The sequence below is a fragment of the Pipistrellus hanaki genome, assembly GCF_964339955.1.
Source record: "Pipistrellus hanaki genome assembly, chromosome: 9".
Classification (NCBI taxonomy): Eukaryota; Metazoa; Chordata; class Mammalia; order Chiroptera; family Vespertilionidae; genus Pipistrellus; species Pipistrellus hanaki.
The window spans coordinates 78,136,659-78,157,432 of NC_140511.1; the positions used below are offsets into that span (position 1 = coordinate 78,136,659).

Consider the following 20,774-nt stretch of genomic DNA (forward strand, 5'->3'; position numbering starts at 1 on the left):
CCTTGGGGAGTCCCTAGACTCATGTTTTAAAAGGTGGAAATCCTACATAGGAAGCACTGATCTCAGTTGTTGTTTTTTTTTTTATATACATTTTATTGACTTTTTACAGAGAGGAAGGGTGAGTGATAGAGAGCTAGAAACATAGACCAGCTGCCTCCTGCACACCCCCCACTGGGGATGTGCCCACAACCAGGTACATGCCCTTGACTGGAATCGAACCTGGGACCCTTCAGTCCGCAGGCTGATGCTCTATCCACTGAGCTAAACCGGTTTCGGCTATCTCAGTTTCTTGAGATCTTGCTTCCAGGTGTATCCTTTGGCTCAAATAGATTCTTACAAAAATTCAAAAAATAATTAAAATAACTGGAAATCCTAAACATGAGAGATGGTCCGCAGCTGCCCACACCCCACTTGGCTCTTCCTCTTGGGGTGCCCTGGTCCAGAAGGTTCCACCGCGCTTTTTCGGAGAAAGTAGTACGTATCTGGGGGAACAGAGAAGGTGCCCAAGGTCAGCAAGAGCTGGCAGGCCGGGAAGTCATTCCGTCTCCATCCTCCGCACGCCGGGGGCCCCTCCACCCGCCCCGCTCCTTCCCGCCCGGCATCTTCCCCCGGAGGCCGGTGCCCCTCGTGCCCGCGGAACGCGTCCGGCGGCGGCGCCACCCCGGAGCGCGGCATCTCCGTGGACGGGCCGGCGGCTCAGGGCGCCCCCGCCTCCCCTCCCGGGGGCCCCGGGCCTCGCTCTCCGCCGCGGGCCCGGGGCTGCGGCGCCCGAGCCCTTCCCGCGGCGCCGGGTCTAACGGGCCGCGTGCGCGGGGCGGCGCCGCGCCTGATTGGCCGCGCCGGGCCGGGGGGCGGGCGCGCGCCGGGCGGCCCGCGGGCGCCGACAATGAGGCTCCATAAAAGGGAGCGGCGGGGGGCCGGGGCCCCGGATTGAGCCCTCCCCGCCGGGGTCCCTTCGCTCCTGGTCGCGGGGAGGCCCGGGCGCGGCCGGCGCGGGCCCGGCGGCGGCGGGGAGGGGCGGCGGGCCGGTCCTGCGGAGCCCGGCCGCGCCATGGCGCTCAAGGCCGAGGGCGCCGCGCTGGACTGCTTCGAGGTGACGCTCAAATGCGAGGAGGCGGAGGACGAGGACGAGGCCGTGGTGGTGGCCGTGATCCCGCGGCCCGAGCCGATGCTGCGAGGTGAGGGGGGGAGGCACTCGCTCGGACCCGCCGCCGCCCCGGGGGCCCCCGAGCACCCCGGCCCCTGGCCCCACTGGGTTGCGGGCCCGGCGCCCTGCCCCTCCGCCCGGCCCGCGCCGCCCCGCCCCCTCCCGGGCTCGGAACCCCTGGCCTCCGGCCCCCCACCTCCCACCCCCCGCCGCCCGGCGTCTGGAGCCTTCGATCCCCGCGCGCCCGCCGCGCTCCCGGCTTCCGGTGCCCGAGCGCCCCCTCCCCGAGCCCAGCGGCCATCGGCCCCCGGAGCCCCTGCTGCCCGCGGCCCGGTCTGCCCCCGCGGAGCGGACTCAGGCCCGGGGCTGGCTGTGCGATGGGCCCAGGGCGGCAGGCGAGGGCCCGGGCCGGGGCGCGGCCCCCGGGGGTCCCGAGCGGTTCGGAGGCTGGAGGCCGGCGCCGCCGCCCCGGCCCGGAGGACCGTACGGGCCCTGGAGCGCCCCGGCGCCCCCCTCCACTCCTAGGCCCTCCGCTGGAGGGAGCCACAGGTGTCCCGCTCCACAGCTCCGGGGGTGAGTGGGGTGCTTGCGGCACCGGGTTTCGGACCCGTCCTTGCCTGGGGGGGGGGGGGGCGCCCTCAGCCTCCCCGGGAGGAGATTGGCCGAGGGAGGGGGACTCAGGAAGGTCTGGGGACACCCCCCCTTTCCGGACGGGAGACAAAGGGCCCTCTTAATGGGAGAAGCACTGGTCATGGAAATGCAAATAGCCTGACCCGGACCCCCTCTTTTTGGAGGGAAGTGCCCTGGGGAGGCTGAGGGGAAAGCCATTGGCTTTGCCTCCGGGATGGATGAGGGACGGGATGAGGGATGGGATGACGGAATGGCTGCCTCTTCCGTTGGGAATCTGGAGGGTTCCAGGATGAGTGGGGGATAAAGGTACCATCCTCAGAGCTTTCGGTCCAACAGAGATGGTCTCCCAGCTTCTCCTGGTACTCGGGATGCTCCGTGCCAGGCCGTTAGGGGTGAGGAACTAGGAGCCCAGAGAAGCTGATCATGGGACACCTACGATGTGCCAGGCACTGTGTTAGGCTGGACATGCTAAGGGCCATAAACAGAGGAAACTGCCCTTCTGGAGCATACACACGCACATCCTAAGGACCGAACCCAGACAGACTTGAGTAAGTCAGGTGGTTCCGAGAACACTAGAGCAGAGGGAGGGGGAAAGAGGGGTCAGGGTTTTATTGGAATATGGAGCGGTCCGTCCTCTAGGGAGGTGAGATTGGAGCCCAGACCCAAAGGGGTGAACCCCACAGAGACGCAGGGGAAAGCCTTTTAGGCAGAGGGACTGGCAGGTGCACAGGTCCTGAGGCAGGAAGCCTCTTGGAGAGGTTCCTGGTGGGAGGGGGAGGGGGAGCTCCAGGTTTGGGGCCTGAGCGAGGAGAAGGGTGCGCTTCCCGCTGACTGAGGTGGGAAGCTTTTGCAGGCTTGGGAGGGTGGGAGTTCGGGTTGGCACATGGGAGGGGTGAGGTGCCAGGGACACATTCCAGGGGGAGGTCAGGTGGGAAGTTAGACACGCGAGACTAGATTTCATGGGAGATCTGGCTGGGGGTATAAACACGGAAAGTGCCAGCAGGCGGGCAGTGGGACGAGAGCGTGAGAGGAAGCGGGTAGACGGAGCGGTCTGAGAAGTCACACGTGCTCCAGCGGATCCAGGTAGGAGCTGGAGTCGGTCCCTCATCAGACGGTTCTGAGCGCCGCTCTCTGCGGGCACAGTGATGCTGTCGATACAGGCGTGAAGGGTCGGCAGTCCGTGCGTCCTGGAGCCTGCAGTGTGCGCCAGGAACACCCCGTGCCCGGTGCGAAGTGTGCCGTGGGGAAGGAAATGGAGGGGCAGAGGAGTGCCAGGTGGCGTGGCGGCAGCTTTCTGACTGGCAGGGAGGGCCACGGTGGGAATGTGGTGGCAGAGGGGAGGGAGCCGTGCAGGTCCCTGGAAAGATGATGAGGACGGGAATGAAGTGAGGAACGGGCGTAGGTGACTGAGGAAGAGGAGCCACGGGAAGGTGGTCCCTGGGAGCTGGGGGACAGGTCCAGCGGTGGGAGTGATCAGTCAGATGAGGTCTCAGAGCTGCCTGCTGGTTCAGCACGGGGACCTCGGGAGCGGCTTGGACGAGCAGTAGGAAAGAAAGCCGATTGCAACTCAGGGTCCAGGTCCCACCGTGGTCAGATGGGAGTTGTGTACAACCCCACGTTGGACCTGGATCTTCTGAGACACAGCCCGCTCCCCTTCATTTCAAATGCCGCCTCTCCCATGCCGCCCCAGGTGCCCGGCCTCGTGGGTGGGAACGAGCTGTACCCATGCGGGTCTTGTGCACTCGCTCCCACAGCCCCGAGCCGCCTGCCCTGGCACTGAAGTCCTTGTGCACGGCGGGCAGGTGCCAGGCAGCCTGGGGGTGAGGTGACCGCTGCAGAGGCTCGGGGGCGTGAGAGGCCTTCCGAGGGAGCCTCCCAGGTGGAGGAGCAGGCACGTGGCTCATTCACTGACCGAAGGCTCCGTGAGTCCTGTGTGCCCGCCCTGTGGGGACAGTACGATGCTAAATTACCCTCTTTGACCTCAAGAAAGTGGGACCTGATGCCAGACGTGGATGTAATAACTGCCAGGGCTGGGAGGCCAGGAAGGCTCCAGGTGTGAGACTCTGAGCGTGTCCACCAAGGGAGTGGGGGGATTTGCCAGACTGACGGGATTCTGGGTGGATGTGCGAGACTGAAGACTTATTTGTTTGTTTAAAAACAGTTTATTTTTTAAAATATATTAATGATTTCAGAGAGAGAGAGAAACATCAATGATGAGAGAGAATCCTTGATGGGCTGCCTCCTACATACCCCATACTGGGGATCGAGCCCGAAACCTAGGCATGCGCTCTTGACCGGAATCGAACCTGGGACCCTTCATTCTACAGGCGGATGCTCTATCCACTAAACACGTGATTGGCAAACAGCGGCTCACGAGCCACATGCGGCTCTTTGGCCCTTCTGTGGTTCTTCCACAAAATGCCACGGCCTGGGCGAATCTATTTTGAAGAAGTGGCGTTAGAAGAAGTTAAGTTTAAAAATTTTGGCTCTCAGGAGAAATTTCAATTGTTTGGCTCTGCGGACTCATGAGTTTGCCGACCACTGCACTAAGCCAAACGGGTAGGGCCAAACAGTGCATTCTTGTATTGTTGTTGTTACCTAACTCTTGCCCGTCCCTGTGGTGTTCCTAGGAGACAGGCAGGGCTGTTGGTGAGAAGGGGAGGGACAGTGTGTCAGTACAGGAAGGCATTTCTTTTTCTTTTTTTTTCTTTTTTTTAAATATATTTTTTATTGATTTTACACAGAGAGGAATTGAGAGGGATAGAGAGTTAGAAACGTCGATGAGAGAGAAACATCGACCAGCTGCCTCTTGCCCACCCCCGACTGGGGATGTGCCCACAACCAATGTACATGCCCTTGATCGGAATCGAACCCGGGACCTTTCAGTTCGCAGGCCGACGCTCTATCCACTGAGCCAAACCGGTTTCGGCCAGGAAGGCATTTCTGATGGTGCAGTAGCCGAAACAGCGGGGCCAATTCTAAAGAGTGTTTTTAGTTTTCAGTTCAGTGGTCATCCTATCTGCTTTCTTCTTATCCTTGCAATCAGCTCTTTAGGAAACGGAGCTTTAGGCCTGGTCCAAAGGTTATTTTGCCCTTTTAACATCCCAAAGATTTGAGGCCTAAGATGTGCAAGGTAGTTCCTCTGGGGTGACAGCTCCAGCTCCATTTATTCTTTTATTTTTTATTTTTTTCCTCCTCTTTCTAGGATGAAAGCTGAAGAATTTATTTTGTTTAAAAATTTTTATTGATTTCAGAGAGGAAGGGAGAGGGAGAGAGAGATGGAAACATCAGTGATGAAGAGAGTCATTGATTGGCTGCCTCCTGCACGGCCCCCACTAGGGATTGAGCCCACAACCCGGGCATGTGTCCTGACCGGGAATTGAACTGTGACCTCTGGTCCATCGGTCAGCGCTCAACCACGGAGCCACACCAGCCGGGCTACTCATTTTTTCACAGTGGCCTGCTCCTCCCGCACACCACCCAGTGCGGGGACTTGTGTCCTGGCTAGTATTGGCCATGGGCACCTTTGCTGATCACACCGCCCCTCCGCTCCTCCCGCAGTGGCTCAGCAGGAGAAGACCCCGCCGCCCAGGCCCTGCCTGCTGGACGCGGGCGGCGGTGGCTGTGAGGAGCCCAGGCTGCAGATGACGTGGGAGCAGGAGTTCCTGGTGGGGAGCAGCCCGGAAGGCAGCGGGCGGGCGCTGTGCATGGTGTGCGGGGCCGAGATCCCGTTCCCCTCGGCGGACACGGCGCGCGCGCACATCCTGGAGCAGCACCCGCACACCCTGGACCTGAGCCCTTCGGAGAAGAGCAACATCCTGGAGGCCTGGAGCGAGGGGGTGGCCCTTTTGCAGGACGTCAGCGCTGAGCAGCCATCCCCACCCGACTCAGGTAGCGGGGCCGGGGCGGGGGCGGGAGAAAAGCAGGCCCGTGGGGACACGCGTGTGGCGCTCACGGCACGTGCCCCTTCAGACTCGGCCCAGGATGTCAGTGCGGACCCGGACCCTGCCCCGGACCCTGCCCGAGTGCCAGCAGAGATTGTCGTTCTCCTCGACTCGGAGGACAGCACCGTCCTCCCGAGAAGGACCCGGCCCCGGGGGCTCCGCCCGCTCGAGCTCCCAGGTCGGTCACGGGGAGCCAGTGAGGCTGGGGGGCGGGGGAGGCACAGGGTGCGTTCTGGGGGTGGAGAGGCGGTGGGCAGAGAGCTTCAGCAGGGTTCAGGTTGAGGTTGCGGGGTTCAGACATATTCCCTTTTTTGCAGTTGCCCCTGCCACAGAGCCAGTAAGTAAGAAGTCTCGGAGTCAGAGGTGGAAGGAGCCCCCTGAGGAAGAGCCAGCCAGAAAGAAGAGAAGCAGATCCGTGACCAAAAACCCGGACCCGGACCCGGACCCGGACTCTGACTCAGGTGAAGGGGAGCCCATCGGGGCATTGGGGGCTCTGGCTGCGGCGCTCCAATCCGAGCCAGTGAGGGCGGCCGGGCCTCGGTTCTGGCCCCGTGGGGGAGGCTGCCCGCCCTCCGGACTCAGTGCCCCTCTCTCCCTGCAGACCCCTTGTTGCCTGACTCGCCCACAGAGGCTTTCACGGCGCCCCCCGAGGTCCGACACTTCACCGACGGCAGCTTCCCTCCCGGCTTCGTCCTGCAGCTCTTCTCCCACACCCAGCTGAGGGCCGCGTGCAGCAAGGGCCCCGGGGCGGGGCCGGCGGCCGAAGGAGGCCTCCCCCCGCTGGAGAGCCCCTCTCCAGGTGAGCTCCGAGGGAGGCAGGGCCCCTGGAGGCGGCGCTGGGCCCTGGGTGATGGGGCCCGGGCCGGCGGGTCTGAAGGACGGGCTGGCTCTGGCTGAGCTCTCCTGCCAGGCCCTTGGCGTGGCCTGGAAGCGGCCGGTAGGTTGGACGAGGCCAGTCCTCCTGGAAGTGGACTGGAGCCTGACTGAGGTGCCATCTGGGCCCGTTGACAGACTAGACCAGGGAACGCGTGGCAGAACCTCTGGGCAGAGCAGCTCAGTGAGTTGCCATGACAGCAGGGAGCGCGTGTTGCAGCACAGCCTCCTGATGGTGAGAAACTTCTGTAGGCAGTTCCCTGGGCCCTTACCAAAGTGCCTTCCCTGGGAGTCTCAGACGGTCCTCCTTCCCAGGCCTGTCCGTCCCTGTGGCCACGGTAACAGCTGCCACCCGCTCAGTGCTTCCAGCAGCACAGATGTTCCTTCTCAGTCCTGGAGGCCAGAGGCTCCCTGGCGAGAAAGTCACCGCGGCTCCTCTGGAGGCTCGGGGAGCCTGCATCTTGCCTTTTCAGGGTTCTAGGGGCCGCCTGCTCCCCTGCTTCCCCTCCTCTTCCATCTTCAAGGCCCGCGGTGGCCCTTTTCTCGGGATGTCACCTTTGGCCTGACTCTTCTGCCGCCTCCCTCCCCGCTTCAGGAGCTTGTGACCACACTGAGTCCGCCAGAGGGTCCCGGTGAATCTGTAGCTTAAAGTCAGCCGGCTGGCACCGTCCCTTCCGGCCATGTAGAGCCTGAGCCTGCAGCCCGCTGCCTGCCTTCTCCTTTGCCTGGAACTTACCGTGTTCACATGTCCTGGGGGTGGGGACTAGGGCACCTTGGGGGCCGGTGCTCCGCCTGTGCGCAGTCATGGCACCCGGCAGAGGCGGGCGGCCGTGAGAGCAGAGCACATCTCAGCAGGGCGGAGGCTGAGCCTGCCTCCTCTGTTCCGCCATGCCGGCCCTGCTCGCAGCACCTCTGGCTCGGGATGGTTCTCGCAGGAGGAGTGACGCAGGGGTGCCTGTCCCCGCCTGTCTGATGTGCCTGTGGAGTTAGAGCCCCGGGGGGATGGCTCTCGAGGAAAAGCAAGCGCGCCCCTCGCCGGCCACATCCCTCAGCGGTGCCGCTCCTGATAGCTGTATCCTCAGGCTCCCCCAGAGCTCGGCGTGTGCCGTGTGCGTGCTTCCTTCACGTGGATCTGGTTTTAACCGGCTCAGGTTTCAGCCTGAGTCACATTCCAGTCCTGCCTCCCCAGACTGCTGGGACTTGAACGTCTCTGAGTCTCCTGTTGTCTTGGGTCACGGCGCTCAGTGGCCACCTCTTCTCTGTCCAGCGGTCTGCTCTCATTCTCAGAGGCCCTTCACTCGGAGCCCTGGGCCCCCGGTGCCCAGCCCCCCCTCCCCGGAGGGGTGGGTAGCTGAGAAGGAGCCCTGAGCCCTGGGTCCCTTCGGGGTGAGTGGGGAAAGACGAGGCTCAACGAACGGAGTGAGCGATGGGAGGGGGAGGGGCTGCAGGTGTCCCCGCAGCGGCAGGGCCGGTGGAGTTTGGACTCGGCCGGAAGCCACCGAAGACACTAAACGACCCAACAGCAAGTGTCCCACAGCCCAGCCCCCAGCGGAGCCCGTGGAAAACGGCACGTGCGAGGCAGCCCTTGTCCCCGCAGCTGCGGCCGGAGGGACAGGTGCAGGCAGTGAGGAGCACAGGGCCACGCTGGTCCCGGGCAGAGCAGAGGCTCCTCCAGGACCTCCGAGCTGGGCTGGATTCTCGGAAACAGGCTTCAGCCGGATGTCTCTGCTCGGAGTTGTTTCAAATATATATATTTTACTGGTTTTTTACAGAGAGAAAGAGAGAGGGATAGAGAGTTAGAAACATCGATGAGAGAGACACATCAATCAAGCTGCCTCTTGCACACCCCCCACTGGGGATGTGCCTGCAACCAAGGTACATGCCCTTGACCGACATCGAACCTGGGACCTTTCAGTCCGCAGGCCGACGCTGTATACACTGAGCCAAACCGGTTTCGGCTCGGAGTTGTTTTACGTATTAAAGTTCGCTGAAGATTTTATTTAATACAGACACACCACTTTCAAAAGTTTAAAGATCAAGGTTTTAGAAGTTGGAAAAGTTCTCTGGTCAGGCCAGAGCGTGAAGCAGTCAGGAGAGGCTTTCTGGGGCTTTCCGAGGGCCTTTAGGATGAAGGTGGGAGGGTGCCCGGCCGCAGAGGGCTCTGAGTGCCCGGCTCCCGTTTTACCAAAGAGGACTGAGCCAGGGAGGTAAGGCCCCTCGCTCAGGCCCCACACAGGGCTGTACTTCCACTGAGCCCCCCACAGGGCCAAGAGCCCGCCCCCTGCCTCCCTCCCTCCCTCAGGCCACATCCACTGCGTTTGCTCCCCACCCCCCCTCGCTGTAACTATCGCTCCTGCAAAGGCCGGTCCTTAGACTCCTCACCAGGCCTCTCTCCCGCTGGACATTTCTGTTGTCCAGATTTGCCCAGCAGCCTACACAAAGCTCTTATCTCTCCCTTCTTCCTCCTCCCCCAGCCACTGGCCCATTTGTCCGTACACTTCCGTCCGCTCTGTGGAATGTCCGCGCCTTCAGGTCAGGGTGCCTGCCTGTCTCACTGTGTGGTGTCTCTTCCTGGTGCCCAGCCCAATAGGTGCTGCCTTACTGCGTATCTGGTGACTAAGTGCCCCAGCCGTGGGTCAGGGCGGAGACTCACTCCCTGCATCGCAGCTCTAAATGCCATTCTTGTGCTCACAGCTCCGGCCTTGACCCTCCAGGCCAGGCCTCTCCCCTCGGTCCCGGCTCTCTGAATTGCCCAGGGACATGTTCCTGGGCAGGGGTCTTCAAACTACGGCCCGCGGGCCACATGCAGCCCCCAGGGGAGTCTGATCCGGCCCGCCAGGTTTTTTGGGCAGTGAGCGCAGCCAAGGTGTTACAGTAGGAATTAGTAGTTCATATAGTCCGGCCCTCCAGCTCTCTGAGGGACCGTGATCTGGCCCCCACTTTAAAAAGTTTGAGGACCCCTGCTCCTGGGGCTAAGCGTTCCCCGCAGCTTGGCACGCCGAGCGGAGCCCAGTCCCCCCCCCTCGCCCCGTCAATCTGGTCTTCCTCAGGCTTTTCTCCCTGAGGAACTGGCCACCTCATTCTTCCGTTGCTTCATCCTCTTGTCTCAAAACCACATCAGACCATCGACAAATGTCAGCCCCTCCTCCTGTGAGCACCTCCACTGCGGCTCCTCTGCCCCAGCGTCGCTCGCCTGGTTCCTGGCGAGTCTCTGGCTTCTTGCCTTTGCCCACTGGGGCCTGGCCTCGAGCAGCCAGTGTCCCTGTCGAACACTAAGTCTTGTCCCGGTGACGTGCTCCTCACCCAGGACCCTCCTGTTCCTGCAGCGGCACCTGCACTGAGTTCCTCCCACCGGTGCTGCTCCCCAGCTCCGCCAAGCTGGCCCCTCACTTCCTGTCCATCTCTGCTCACAGGTCAGCATCCCGAGACGCTCCCTTCCTCTTCCCTGGCATATGTCTTTTCCTTTGCATCTGTGCATAGATCCTACTGCACCTCTTATTTATTCTCATTGATTGGCTCTCATCCCTGGAACATAAATTCCAAGAAAGCCACTTGCTCTGCTCCCTGCAGTGCTGTTCCCCTGGCAGCGGGAACCCCGGGGCAGAGCGTGGTGGCCTAACAAGTTATTGTTGATCAAGAGAGAATGAGCGGGATTCAGCTGTTTTCAAGGAGCTTCTAGTTTATCAGGAGACGGACCAGCTTCTGAGTACAAAGCAGAATGTGCTCAATTGGGCTTCCGGCCCCCCGGGCACTGAGCTCTGGAGACGGGGGTGTGCGGAGACCTTCAGGAACAGCCTCATGTGGGGTGTCTGGAGGCCCTGACCCTGTCTCTGCTCCCATCCCTGCCCAGGTCCCCCTTCCGGCCTTCGCGGGACGCTGGATCTCCAGGTCATCCGCGTGGAAGGAGGAGTCCCCGGCGGTCAGCCCCCTGCAGGATTGGTCCAGGCATCCCCAGGGCACCAGGGGTGTGGGAGCAGGTGACACCCCGGGCCGCCCCAGGCTTTGTTGGATCGGCACACGGGGGTGGCGGGAAGCAGGGGGTGGTGTATAGTTCCTGCTTCGGGGAGGGGGCGGAGGAGGCCTATCTCTGCTCAGAGCTTCCGCGCTGCCGCCTGGTGAAGAGTGCCAAGGCAGGGGAGGCGGGGAGGGGCAGCATCTGCTGGGGGGGGGGCACAGAAGAGTGCCCACAGCGAGTGGGGGCGTGATGAGCTGTGTGGTAGGGCACTGGGCCTGTGGAGAACCCCGCCCGATCCTTTGCTGACCCACCTCTGTCCCACCTCCTCCCGCCCCCTCAGCCGCTCACCATTCTCCCTTGGCACAGTGCCTTACACCAGAGGAGGGCACCACGGGGTTTGAGCCGAGTCCCACTACCTCGGAGGACGCCTCTCCTCCCCCCTGTCCAGGCCCCTCATCCAGGAGGCCTCCATTACCTCTTCCCGCCCCATCCCTGCAGGAGGCCAAGCAGCCGCCTGGGCTCCATTCACTCCCGCTCCCGTTTTCCGGTTGTACATACATCTCCTGTTGACAATAAATTATTTTTTTTTATTAAGAGAGTTCCGTCTGGGCCATCATTGGGGGAGGGGCTTGCTAGGAGGATAGCTGGCCTCCTGGGTGACCTTGAGGGCAGGAGGGCTGAGAGGTTGTCCAGGCAGGACCCGGGCAGGGCTTTGCTGGTCCAGAGGCCTAGGTCTGCCGTGGCGTCAGTCACAGAGAAGCCCCCCTCCCCCCGTCCTGGACGTGAGCCTGCTGACTCCCAGGCCCCCGTCCGAGAGAAGCCACCCCAGGGTCCTGTCCTGACCTTTTCAAAGGGCATGCTGGTGGCCAGCCGCCGCGGGAGAGATGCGTCCCTCCCCCGCCCCGCAGTGGAGGGTGGGCCCGCGGGTCCTAAATGCAGCCCTGCCTTCACCAGTCCAGCTCTGTGCTCAGCTGAACACTTTGGTTTGATTGAACCCGAGCCTTTGTCCTGTTTCCCGTTCCCCAGACCAGGAGTCCACCTCCGGTCTCTTCAGATTCCTTCCCCTCCGAAACCACCATCACAGGCCAGAAATGGTGAGGACTGGTTTTTCCCATTGACATGGCGTGCTGGAGAAAGGCCCAGAGCTTCCCCCGGATCCCACACAGCACTGCCCCGTTTGGAGGTGAGGGGCGCGTGGGATAAAGGGGGAGTCCGCCTTCTGCTCCTGATAGTACTGAGTGTTCAGGGAGAGGGCGTGGCTAGGGCCCAGGGCAGCGTTCCCTTACAGCACTGACTCAGCCAGGTTTGAGACCATCCAGAAAGCCAGCCCCCACATCGGGGAGGACCTGATTTAGAAGGATCTGGGCCTGTGATCGCAGTCGCTGAGCTGGTGTCACTTGATCCAGACCGGATGTGAGGAATCTTACTGTGATCTCTCATGGGACGTGTCCTTCCTCCCCATCTGACTCACCTGGAGGGGAGATTGTGGTGGAGAGAAGTCCGAAGGCAAAGATTCCTGACCCCCTGTGTGTTCCCGTCCCACAGTGTGGCGTCAGGCGGGCCGTGGGGTCTCGGTGTCTGCCACCATTTGCGCAGGTTGGCAAAACTGGTGTCCTCCCTGACAGGAAGGAAGGAATGATGCTGGAAATCAGGCTCTGAAGCCGGGATGTGAATTATTGCAGTTGATTCCTCTTCATCCTTTCACTCATGTGACTGTTTACATTATGCCGACGTGCTTTTACACAACGTGGCTGTGTTGCTGGATGTTCACAATCGAGAAAACGTAGATAGGAGCTCGTTGTAGAATCGTGAAGATAAGTGCGCCTTCACCACTGTCGACGTGATTCGTGGTTTGACCCACTAGGCTGTGAGCCCCTTCGGGGCAGGGGCTAGTTTGCAGTGACGTCGTTTTCCTAGAGCCCTGCAGGGCTGGCACATAGTAGGTGCTCAATAAATGTTTGTCAAGTGCCCTCTTGGCTTGTCTTTGTGACATTTTTTCAATGTAAGCTGGTCCCTGGGGTACAGTTCTCCACATGGGGCGGCTGCCATGGTGACGGCAACCCCACAGCCCAGCTAGCAGGGGTCCACCCAGCCTCGGCCAGGACCGGAGGGCTGGGAGCTGCCCCGGTCACCTCTGGGCTCCGGGGAGAAGGAGGTAGAGAGCACGGAGCCAAGGGCATGACTCCACCGGGATACAGAGGGAGGTTTCAGGATGTAGGGCTGATGGCTCAGGGTCCCCCACCGGGACTGGAGCCCCCATCCCGAACACCAGGACAGCCTCGCAAATACCAGTGCCTCCCAGGGCTGGGGGACGGGAACCAGCCACGGCTTGGGGGGAAGAGGGTGCCACTGCCCCGACTCCTGCCACCCACGCTCCTCGCCCCAGTATTCTTTCGAGCTCTGAAGCCGGCCACCTGCTCCCAGCCCCGTTGCCCTCCTGGATCGAGGAGATCTTTCTGGATACCAGCCATGGCCTGTGGGCAAAGCCGGTCTGAGACGAGGGAAGAGCAGCCCTCCCCGCCTTGAAGAAAAACCAGTGTGGAGGGTACGGGTAGGGAGGGGCCGGCTGGGCCTGGGCAGCACCCTCTTTGGGTCACCGGTCTGGCCCATCCCTGAGCTACTATGTAGCTCAAATGAGATGGCATTCTGGGCCCTTCGTAAACTGCAAAGCCCTGCACACCCCTGAGGGCGGCTAGAGGCTGGGGCTGGGAAAGGGGGGCGTCTCTGATGGGGTTCCAGACCCTCTGTCTCCCCCACCGGGTCTGCTGGGAAGGGAATGCGCAGCTGACCTGCCCAGGGGGACAGGCAGGGAGGGGCAGCTGCCTGCAGCCGGTGTGTCTGCCCCTCCTGGAGCCAGGTGCCTCGCCCAGGCCCTTCCCTGGAGGAATTCCCACAGAATATCCCTCCCACGGATACACCCGCCTCCGGGGGAGGGGGAAGAGCAGGCCTTTGGGCTCCCAACACCGTGTCCACGCCCCAGGCTCCTCAGGCCCCACGTCGCCTAAGAAGCAGGAGCAGCAAGGGGACGGGGGCACGACCTGTGGGCTCAGGTTCCACAAACACGAATGAGGATCCGGTGAGCAGGAACGGCCTGGTCCCCGCTGTGGGTCACCCACATGGTGCCTGTTGTATGGGTGAGGAAGCTGAGGCTGCCCATGAGCCAGGGGATTTGTCTGAGGTGCTGAGCCTGGTCTGCCCCAGAGCTGCTGTCTCCCACACTGTGCGGCCTGTGTCGGCTTTAGGAAGGCCGCCATCTTCCCCCGAGAGCCCAGGCGGCAGTCAGGAGGGTCACTCACAGTGACAAACCTCAGCAGCAGCACCCGTCCCCTCGCACTGATGGTGGTGTCCAGTGTCCTCGTCACCCCAATTTGCAGAGTCCCCCAGGTCCTGGCACTGCTGCGATCGTGCCCTGTGCCCGGCAGTGCCAACTAGAGAGGCTCCCTGCAGATGTGGGAGTGTGCCATGCCAGCACGGCCAGGGGTGAGCCTGGGCGGGGAAGGATGGAGAAGAGACAGACAAGAGGAGGAAGCTGGGTCTGGGTGGGACGCTGTCCTCTCTGATGGAGAGCTAGCGACAGCGCCACGGACTACCAGCCGCGTCTTTATTTTACAGCCGATGCCACGAGGCAAAGGAAGGGGTGGCCAAGATGTTTACAACATTCTCTTGGGTTTCAATCCCACTCAATTACCTGCACCGGATCAAGCTTTGTTTACTTGCAGCCTCTATCACTCAGGCACGTGGGGCCACGTGTTCAGACCGTAAGCTCAAGCTCACAACCGCAGCTGTTGGCTGTCATTGTGCCGGGGGCTCTGCCCTCCAGGTTGGGACTTGAACGTGGCCACGAGAGGACTGTGCCCTCTCCTCAGTCCGAGCTTGAACCTGTGCAAACGCTGTGGCCCCTCTCCACATGGAAGCGTGCTCCTCTCGCCTGTCCGGCTGACAGAGCCTGGGAACCAAGCTGAGGGCTTTGAGGGTGGAGGCAGGCCTGCTGCTCACCTGCCCCTTTTCTCCAGAACTTGGCTCCTGGGCCCCTGGGAGGGCCCTGCCTGCTGACCCTGGCCTCACCCCGGGGCCTGTGACCCCGGCTCAGTCCGAGCTTGGTATTTGGAGGCTACAAAAGCAGTGGCTGGTGCAGTGATGTCCACCTGCAGTGATGGCCTCTAGGGGGCATAGTATTGGGGGGGGGGGCGTGCTTCTCCTAGCCAGACCCTATTTCCCCTCACTTCCTTTCCCTGACATGAGGCGAGTCCTCTTGCCCACCATGGCACCCACTCTTCGTGGGGAGCAGTTTGCCTCTGAGAGACTCGCCCTGGCCCTCCGAGGTCAGAGCTGCGGGAGACCGCTGTGTGCAGCCCGGGGCTCGGGGCTCAGGCGCGAGAGGCCACGCGGATCCCCGCCCACAGCTGCCCCAGCTGCTGCGGATACAGCCGTGAACATACAGCCGCGAAGGAGAGGCCCTACAGGGGAAAACTCATAGGACTGTCAGCTGATTTCTCAGCAGAAACCATGCAGGCCAGAAGGGAGTGGCAAGAAATATTCAAAGCGATGAACAGTGAGAACCTACAACCAAGATTACTCTACCCGGCAATGCTCTCATTCAGAACTGAAGGTCAGATAAAGAGCTTCACAGACAAGAAAAGCTAAAGGAATACATCACCGCTAAACCGTATTACATGAAATGTTGAAGGGTATTCTTCATTTTTTTATTTTTTTATTTTTTAAATATATTTTATTGAATTTTCACAGAGTGGAAGAGAGAGGGATAGAGAGTTAGAAACATCGATGAGAGAGAATCATCGATCAGCTGCCTCTTGCACACCCCCTACTGGGGATGTGCCCGCAACCAAGGTACATGCCCTTGCCCAGAATCGAACCCGGGACCTTTCAGTCCCCAGGCCGATGCTCTATCCACTGAGCCAAACCGGTCCTGGCTGAAGGGTATTCTTTAAAAAGAGAAAGAAAAAGGAGGAGGAAGAGGGGTAAAAAATATGTACAATAAAATGGCAACAAATACAAATACATATCTATCAACAGTCAAATCTAAAAAAAAATAATAATAAAAATTAGCCGAAACCGGTTTGGCTCAGTGGTAGAGCCCCCCCCCCCCCCCCCGCCCCGCCCCAGCACCCCGTTTTGCTCTCCTCGGGTGATCTCGGGATGCCTCTTGCACACAAGATCTCCCTGAGATCTCGGAGCTGCAGGGCTGCGGGCGCGCGTGGGGTCATCTCGGCAGACTGGCGCATCGGTGCCTGCCTGCCCCTCCTCCTCCAGGAAGCCAGGTGGAGCCCTGGACACCAGTTGGCACCAACTCCCCTCTGCCAGCTCCGAGCGGGAGGCTGTGCCGGCTCTCGGACGTCCTCTCCGATGGGAGCCCCTGAGGGCTGGCTCTCGCTCCTGGGCCCTCCCCCTCCTGCCAGTCCTTCCCGGCGGCCCTTTGCATGTCCTTGGCATCAGACTCAGGGTCACCTCCTCGGAGCGGCTTTCTCCTCTTTCTTACCTTCAAACCAAAATCATCGTTTTCCTCTGGAAAGAGCACTTACTTGAAACGTACAAACAAAAAACCTCCATTTTTTTCACGAGTTACAGTAAAGCCAGCACGCGCTGAAACCGGAAACCCAGCTTCCGAGAGAAAATGTGATGGTCGTTAACTTTGGGGATCCCCTCTGCGCCCCACGAAAAGCTGCCCCCTTCTGCTTTCTCCTGTGCTTCTCACGGGGCTCAGCCAAAACCAGCCTGGCCCCACCCGGGAGAGTTGGCACGGAGGCTGCACAGCCCACAGCCCTCAGCCCTGTGTGACCGGGCTGGGTGTGGCCTGGCCCGAAGGCACCTCCTCCCAGGGAGCGGCTGAGAAGGTGCCGTCCCCGGGCTGGGGCCGTGGCCTCTGGGAGCAGCTGGACCTTTCTTGTGCAGGAAACACGTGAGCCAGGCTGGCCGGGGCGCCGTCCCTCCGTGCCAGGCGCGAGTCCAGGCCAGGGGTGAGGCAGGGCAAGCCGAGTGTGGTTGCCGGGTTAGGGTTTCGGAGAAAGTCTTAGCCCATTCGGGCCGCTGCCACCAAATACCACAGGCCCGTGGCTTCCAAACAACAAACGTGCTTCTCCTGTTCCGGAGCTGGGAGCCCAAGATCAAAGCGCTGGCCCATCGGTGTCTGGCCAGGGCCCGCTTCCTGCTTTACAGAAGGCGGTCCTCTCCCTGCGTCCTCACTCGGGGAAGGAGCAGAGGAGCTCTGGGAAATAGCCTTTCTTTCTTTCTTCCTCCCTCCCTCCCTCCCTCCCTCCCTTCCTTCCTTCCTTCCTTCCTTCCTTCCTTCCTTCCTCCTTCCTTCCTTCCTTCTTTTCTTTTCTTTCTTTTCTTTCTTTCTTTCTTTCTTTCGATTTTTCTTTCTTTCTTTTAAATATACATTTTTATTTATTTCAGAGAGAAAGGGAGAGGGAGAGAGAGACAGAAAGATCAATGATGAGCCGGGACCAGTTTGGCTCGATAGATAGAGCGTCGGCTTGGGGACTGAAGGGCCCCGGGTTCGATTCCCGTCAAGGGCATGTACCTTGGTTGCGGGCATATCCCCAGTAGGGTGTGTGCAAGAGGCAGCTGATCAATGACTCTCATCGATGTTTCTAACTCTGTATCTCTCTCCCTTCCTCTCTGTACAAAATCAATAAAATATATTTAAAAAAAAAAAAAAAGAAAGATCAATGATGAGAGAGAATCATTGATAGGTTGCCTCCTACATGCCCCCCACTGGGGACCAAGCCCACAACCTGGGCATGTGCCCTTGAATGGAATTGAACCCAGGACCCCTCAGTCTGCAATCCGACGCTCATCCGCTGAGCCAAACCAGCCAGGGTGAAATCGCTTTTCTAAGGGTTCGAATCCCATGATGCCCATTGGGTACATGGAGCCCTATGGCCTAATCACCTCCCAAAGGCCCCACCTTTTTTTCTTTTTTTTAAAATGTATTTTATTGATTTTACACAGAACGGAATTGAGGACAGAGAGTTAGAAACATCAATGAGAGAGAAACATCGACCAGCTGCCTCCTGCACACCCCCGACTGGGGATGTGCCCGCAACCAAGGTACATGCCCTTGACCAGAATCAAACCCGGGGGGACCCTTGAGTCCGCAGACTGATGCTCTATCCACTGAGCCAAACCGGTCCCGGCAAGGTCTCGCCTTTTAATAGCATCACCCACCGAGGGGGGTAGGGTTTCAACATAGGAATCTTGCGGGGAGGGGAGACACACACACACACATTCTATCTATAGTATTCTAGCCGAAACTGGTTTGGCTCAGTGGATAGAGCATCGATCTGCAGACTGAAGGGTCCCGGGTTCGATTCCTGTCAAGGGCATGTAACCTGGGTTGCTGGCACATCCCCAGTGGGGGGTGGGCAAGAGGCAGCTGATGGATGATTCTCTCTCATCGATGGTTCTGACTCTATCCCTCTCCCTTCCTCTCTGTGAAAAATCAATAAAATATACTTAAAACAAATAAAATAAAATGAATAAAAATAAAAATAAAAATTAAAAAAAATATAGTATTCTAGAAGGCCCCCGAGAGCAAGGGGTTCAGCTCCCCCTCATTATACAGACAAGGGGCCTGGGACCCTGCGGGGGTGGGGGGGTGCGGGGGAGAGTGACCTAATGGCTCACGTGATCCATTCGGGACAGAGCTGGGACAGAGTGGGCTCTGACTTCTGATCCACTGTTGTCTTTCCGGGAAAGGAGGAGGATGTAGCCGAGAAACGTGAGGCCCCGGGAGCCGGGCTAGACCGCTAGAGGGTGCTGGTCACAACAGCACCCACAGCCAGCGCTGGCCTGCCCGCCCCGAGTACGCTCAATAATGTGTTAACTCACTGCAGCCTTGCAGCTCAGCCCTCGCGGCGGTGCGCTCACTGTCCCCGTTTAAAAGACGGGCAGATGACCCTCATGTCCAAGGTGAATGTGGGCCTGCAGGCGGCAAGGGCCCTGCCCCTACCCCTCCAGCCCACTCAGCAATTGCCCCCTTCTTGCCCTGGGGGCCCAGAATGTAGAAATTGTACAAAGGTTTCTAAGTCCCTTCTTTTCTGTGCACTTTTTTATTTAAGAGGTGGGACCCCAGGGGGAACCTCCCCAATAAAGTCTGTTGGGGGGAAAATTAAAAAATAAAATGAAAGACAGGAAGATGGCCGAGACCGGTTTGGCTCAGTGGATAGAGCGTCTGCCTGCGGACTAAAATGTCCCCGGTTCGATTCTGGTCAAGGGCATGTACCTTGGTTGCAGGCACATCCCCAGTAGGGGGTGTGCAAGAGGCAGCTGATCGATGATTCTCTCTCATCGATGTTTCTAACTCTATCCCTCTCTCTTCCTCTCTGTAAAAAATCAATAAAATATATTTTAAAAAATAATAATAAAATAAAATACGGGAAGATGAAGTCGACAGAGGTGAGGCTTGCCTGAAAACACATGCGCCTGAGGAGCAGCAGATGTGGCATCCGTGTATTGGCCCTCTGCCCACACAGCGGCTCTCAGGCTGACTGCCCGATGCCCACCCCCTGGCGAGGGCCCGAGCTTCCCTAGGCTTTGCCTTCCTTATTAGTAGATTGAGTAGCAGCAGTGCCCTTGCGTCCTGTGCCCGCCCTGACACCCACACCGGCACGGCTCTCAGTTAATAAAAAGCTTGGGCGGCGTGGCTCAGTGGTGAACCAGGAAGTCATGGTTCGATTCCTGGTCAGAGCACATGCCCAGATTGCGGGCTCCATCCCCAGTGGGGGGCATGCGGGAGGCAGTCGATCAATGATTCTCCCTCATCATTGATGTTTTATCTCTCCCTCCTTCTCCCTTTCTCTCTGAAATCAATAAAAATGTATTAAAAATAAATTTATTTAAAAAATAGGCCCTAGCTGATTTGGCTCAGTGGATAGAGCGTCGGCCTGTGGACTGAAGGGTCCTGGGTTCGATTCTGGTCAAGGGCACAAGCCCAGGTTGCAGGCTTGATCCCCAGTAGGGGGCATGCAGGAGGCAGCCAATCAATGATTCTCTCTTGTCATTGATGTTTCCATCTTTCTCTCTCTCCCTTCCTCTCTGAAATAAATAAATATATATATATATATGTATGTATATATATATATATATACATATATATATATATACACATATATATATATAAATAGTAATGCAAGAATAAATTCTGGGTTCTGTGTACTCACACTGTAAACGTACTTTTGCGTACCCCTGTATACCTCAAATCCGACCACTTCCTCTGCTGCTGCCTTCTCTAAGCCTCTGTCGTCTCTCACTTGATTTATCATGACAGCCTCCTGCCTGCACTCCGGCCCCTTCACTCTGCTCTCAGCCCAGCAGCCGGCAGGTCCCCTCCCTCCCAGGAAGGGCACCGCAGGGGCCCGGCTTGGCTCCCCATCGCCTTCCTGCCCTGTCCTCCTGCTGCTCCTCCTGCTCACTCTGCTCCAGTCTCACTGGCCTCCTTATTCTTCCTTTCTTTATTCAAATACATTTTTATTGATTTCAGAGAGGAAGGGAGAGGGGGACACATCAATGATGAGAGAGAATCACTGATTGGATGCCCCACACTGGGGATACAGCCTGCACCCGGGGCATGCGCCCTGAACTGGGAATGGGAAATCCAACCGTGACCTCCTGGTTCACAGATCAAGGCTCAACCACTGAGCATGCCCACCTGGGCAGCCTCCTAATTCTTTAAACAGCCCCAGGGCCTTTGCTCTGGCTGTCACCTCTTTCTGGAATGTTCTTTCCCGATCGGCAGAGCTCACTCCCTTTCCGCTTTCAAGCCTGTGCTCAAAGGTCACCTTCTCAGTGAGGCCTACGTTGACCACCTTAGTACTATGACTCCCTTTCCACCCACCTTGCCCTGCAATGCCGACCCCCCTTATAGCTAGCTCTACTTCCCCACAGCATTGAATTCTTACTATTATGTGTGTTGTCAGTCTCCACCAGGTGGGCGAGGGGGGGTAAAAGGGGGAGGGTAGGGGAGGAGACATTGAGATGTAATTCCCTGATAGCAGAGGTCCTCACTTATCTACACCTGAAGAGCCTAGGACAAAGCCTTGCGCGTTGTAGGCGCTCAGTAGAGGTTTGTGGATGGACGGATTTGCAAACTGGAGAGGGATCCATGTGAGGTAATGTGTAATAAATCTTTGAGGAGAAGTAGGTGGTGTCACGGATGTGAGAAGGTAATAACTGAACTGGACCTCGGGTACACCTGGAAGTTGAG

At 59.2% G+C, this 20,774-nt stretch overlaps 1 protein-coding gene across 1 annotated transcript; it reads left to right on the forward strand.

The window, feature by feature from the left end:
* Positions 1 to 856: 856 nt before the first annotated feature.
* Positions 857 to 11,143, forward strand: SPINDOC (spindlin interactor and repressor of chromatin binding). The gene is made up of 6 exons (XM_084895919.1): positions 857 to 1,178; positions 5,339 to 5,668; positions 5,750 to 5,899; positions 6,039 to 6,182; positions 6,323 to 6,520; positions 10,445 to 11,143. Exons 1-6 carry the CDS (start codon positions 1,052 to 1,054, stop codon positions 10,573 to 10,575), a joined length of 1,080 nt encoding a protein of 359 aa, XP_084752045.1. The 5' UTR covers positions 857 to 1,051; the 3' UTR covers positions 10,576 to 11,143.
* The last annotated feature ends 9,631 nt before the right edge of the window (positions 11,144 to 20,774 follow it).

Bases quoted from the DNA above. Each gene is read 5' to 3' on its own strand.
- SPINDOC (XM_084895919.1), top strand. From the start codon at position 1,052: ATGGCGCTCAAGGCCGAGGGCGCCGCGCTGGACTGCTTCGAGGTGACG. The intron at 5,669-5,749 runs GTAGCGGGGCCG...GTGCCCCTTCAG, and splicing joins GCCATCCCCACCCGACTCAG to ACTCGGCCCAGGATGTCAGT. The intron at 5,900-6,038 runs GTCGGTCACGGG...CCTTTTTTGCAG, and splicing joins CCGCCCGCTCGAGCTCCCAG to TTGCCCCTGCCACAGAGCCA.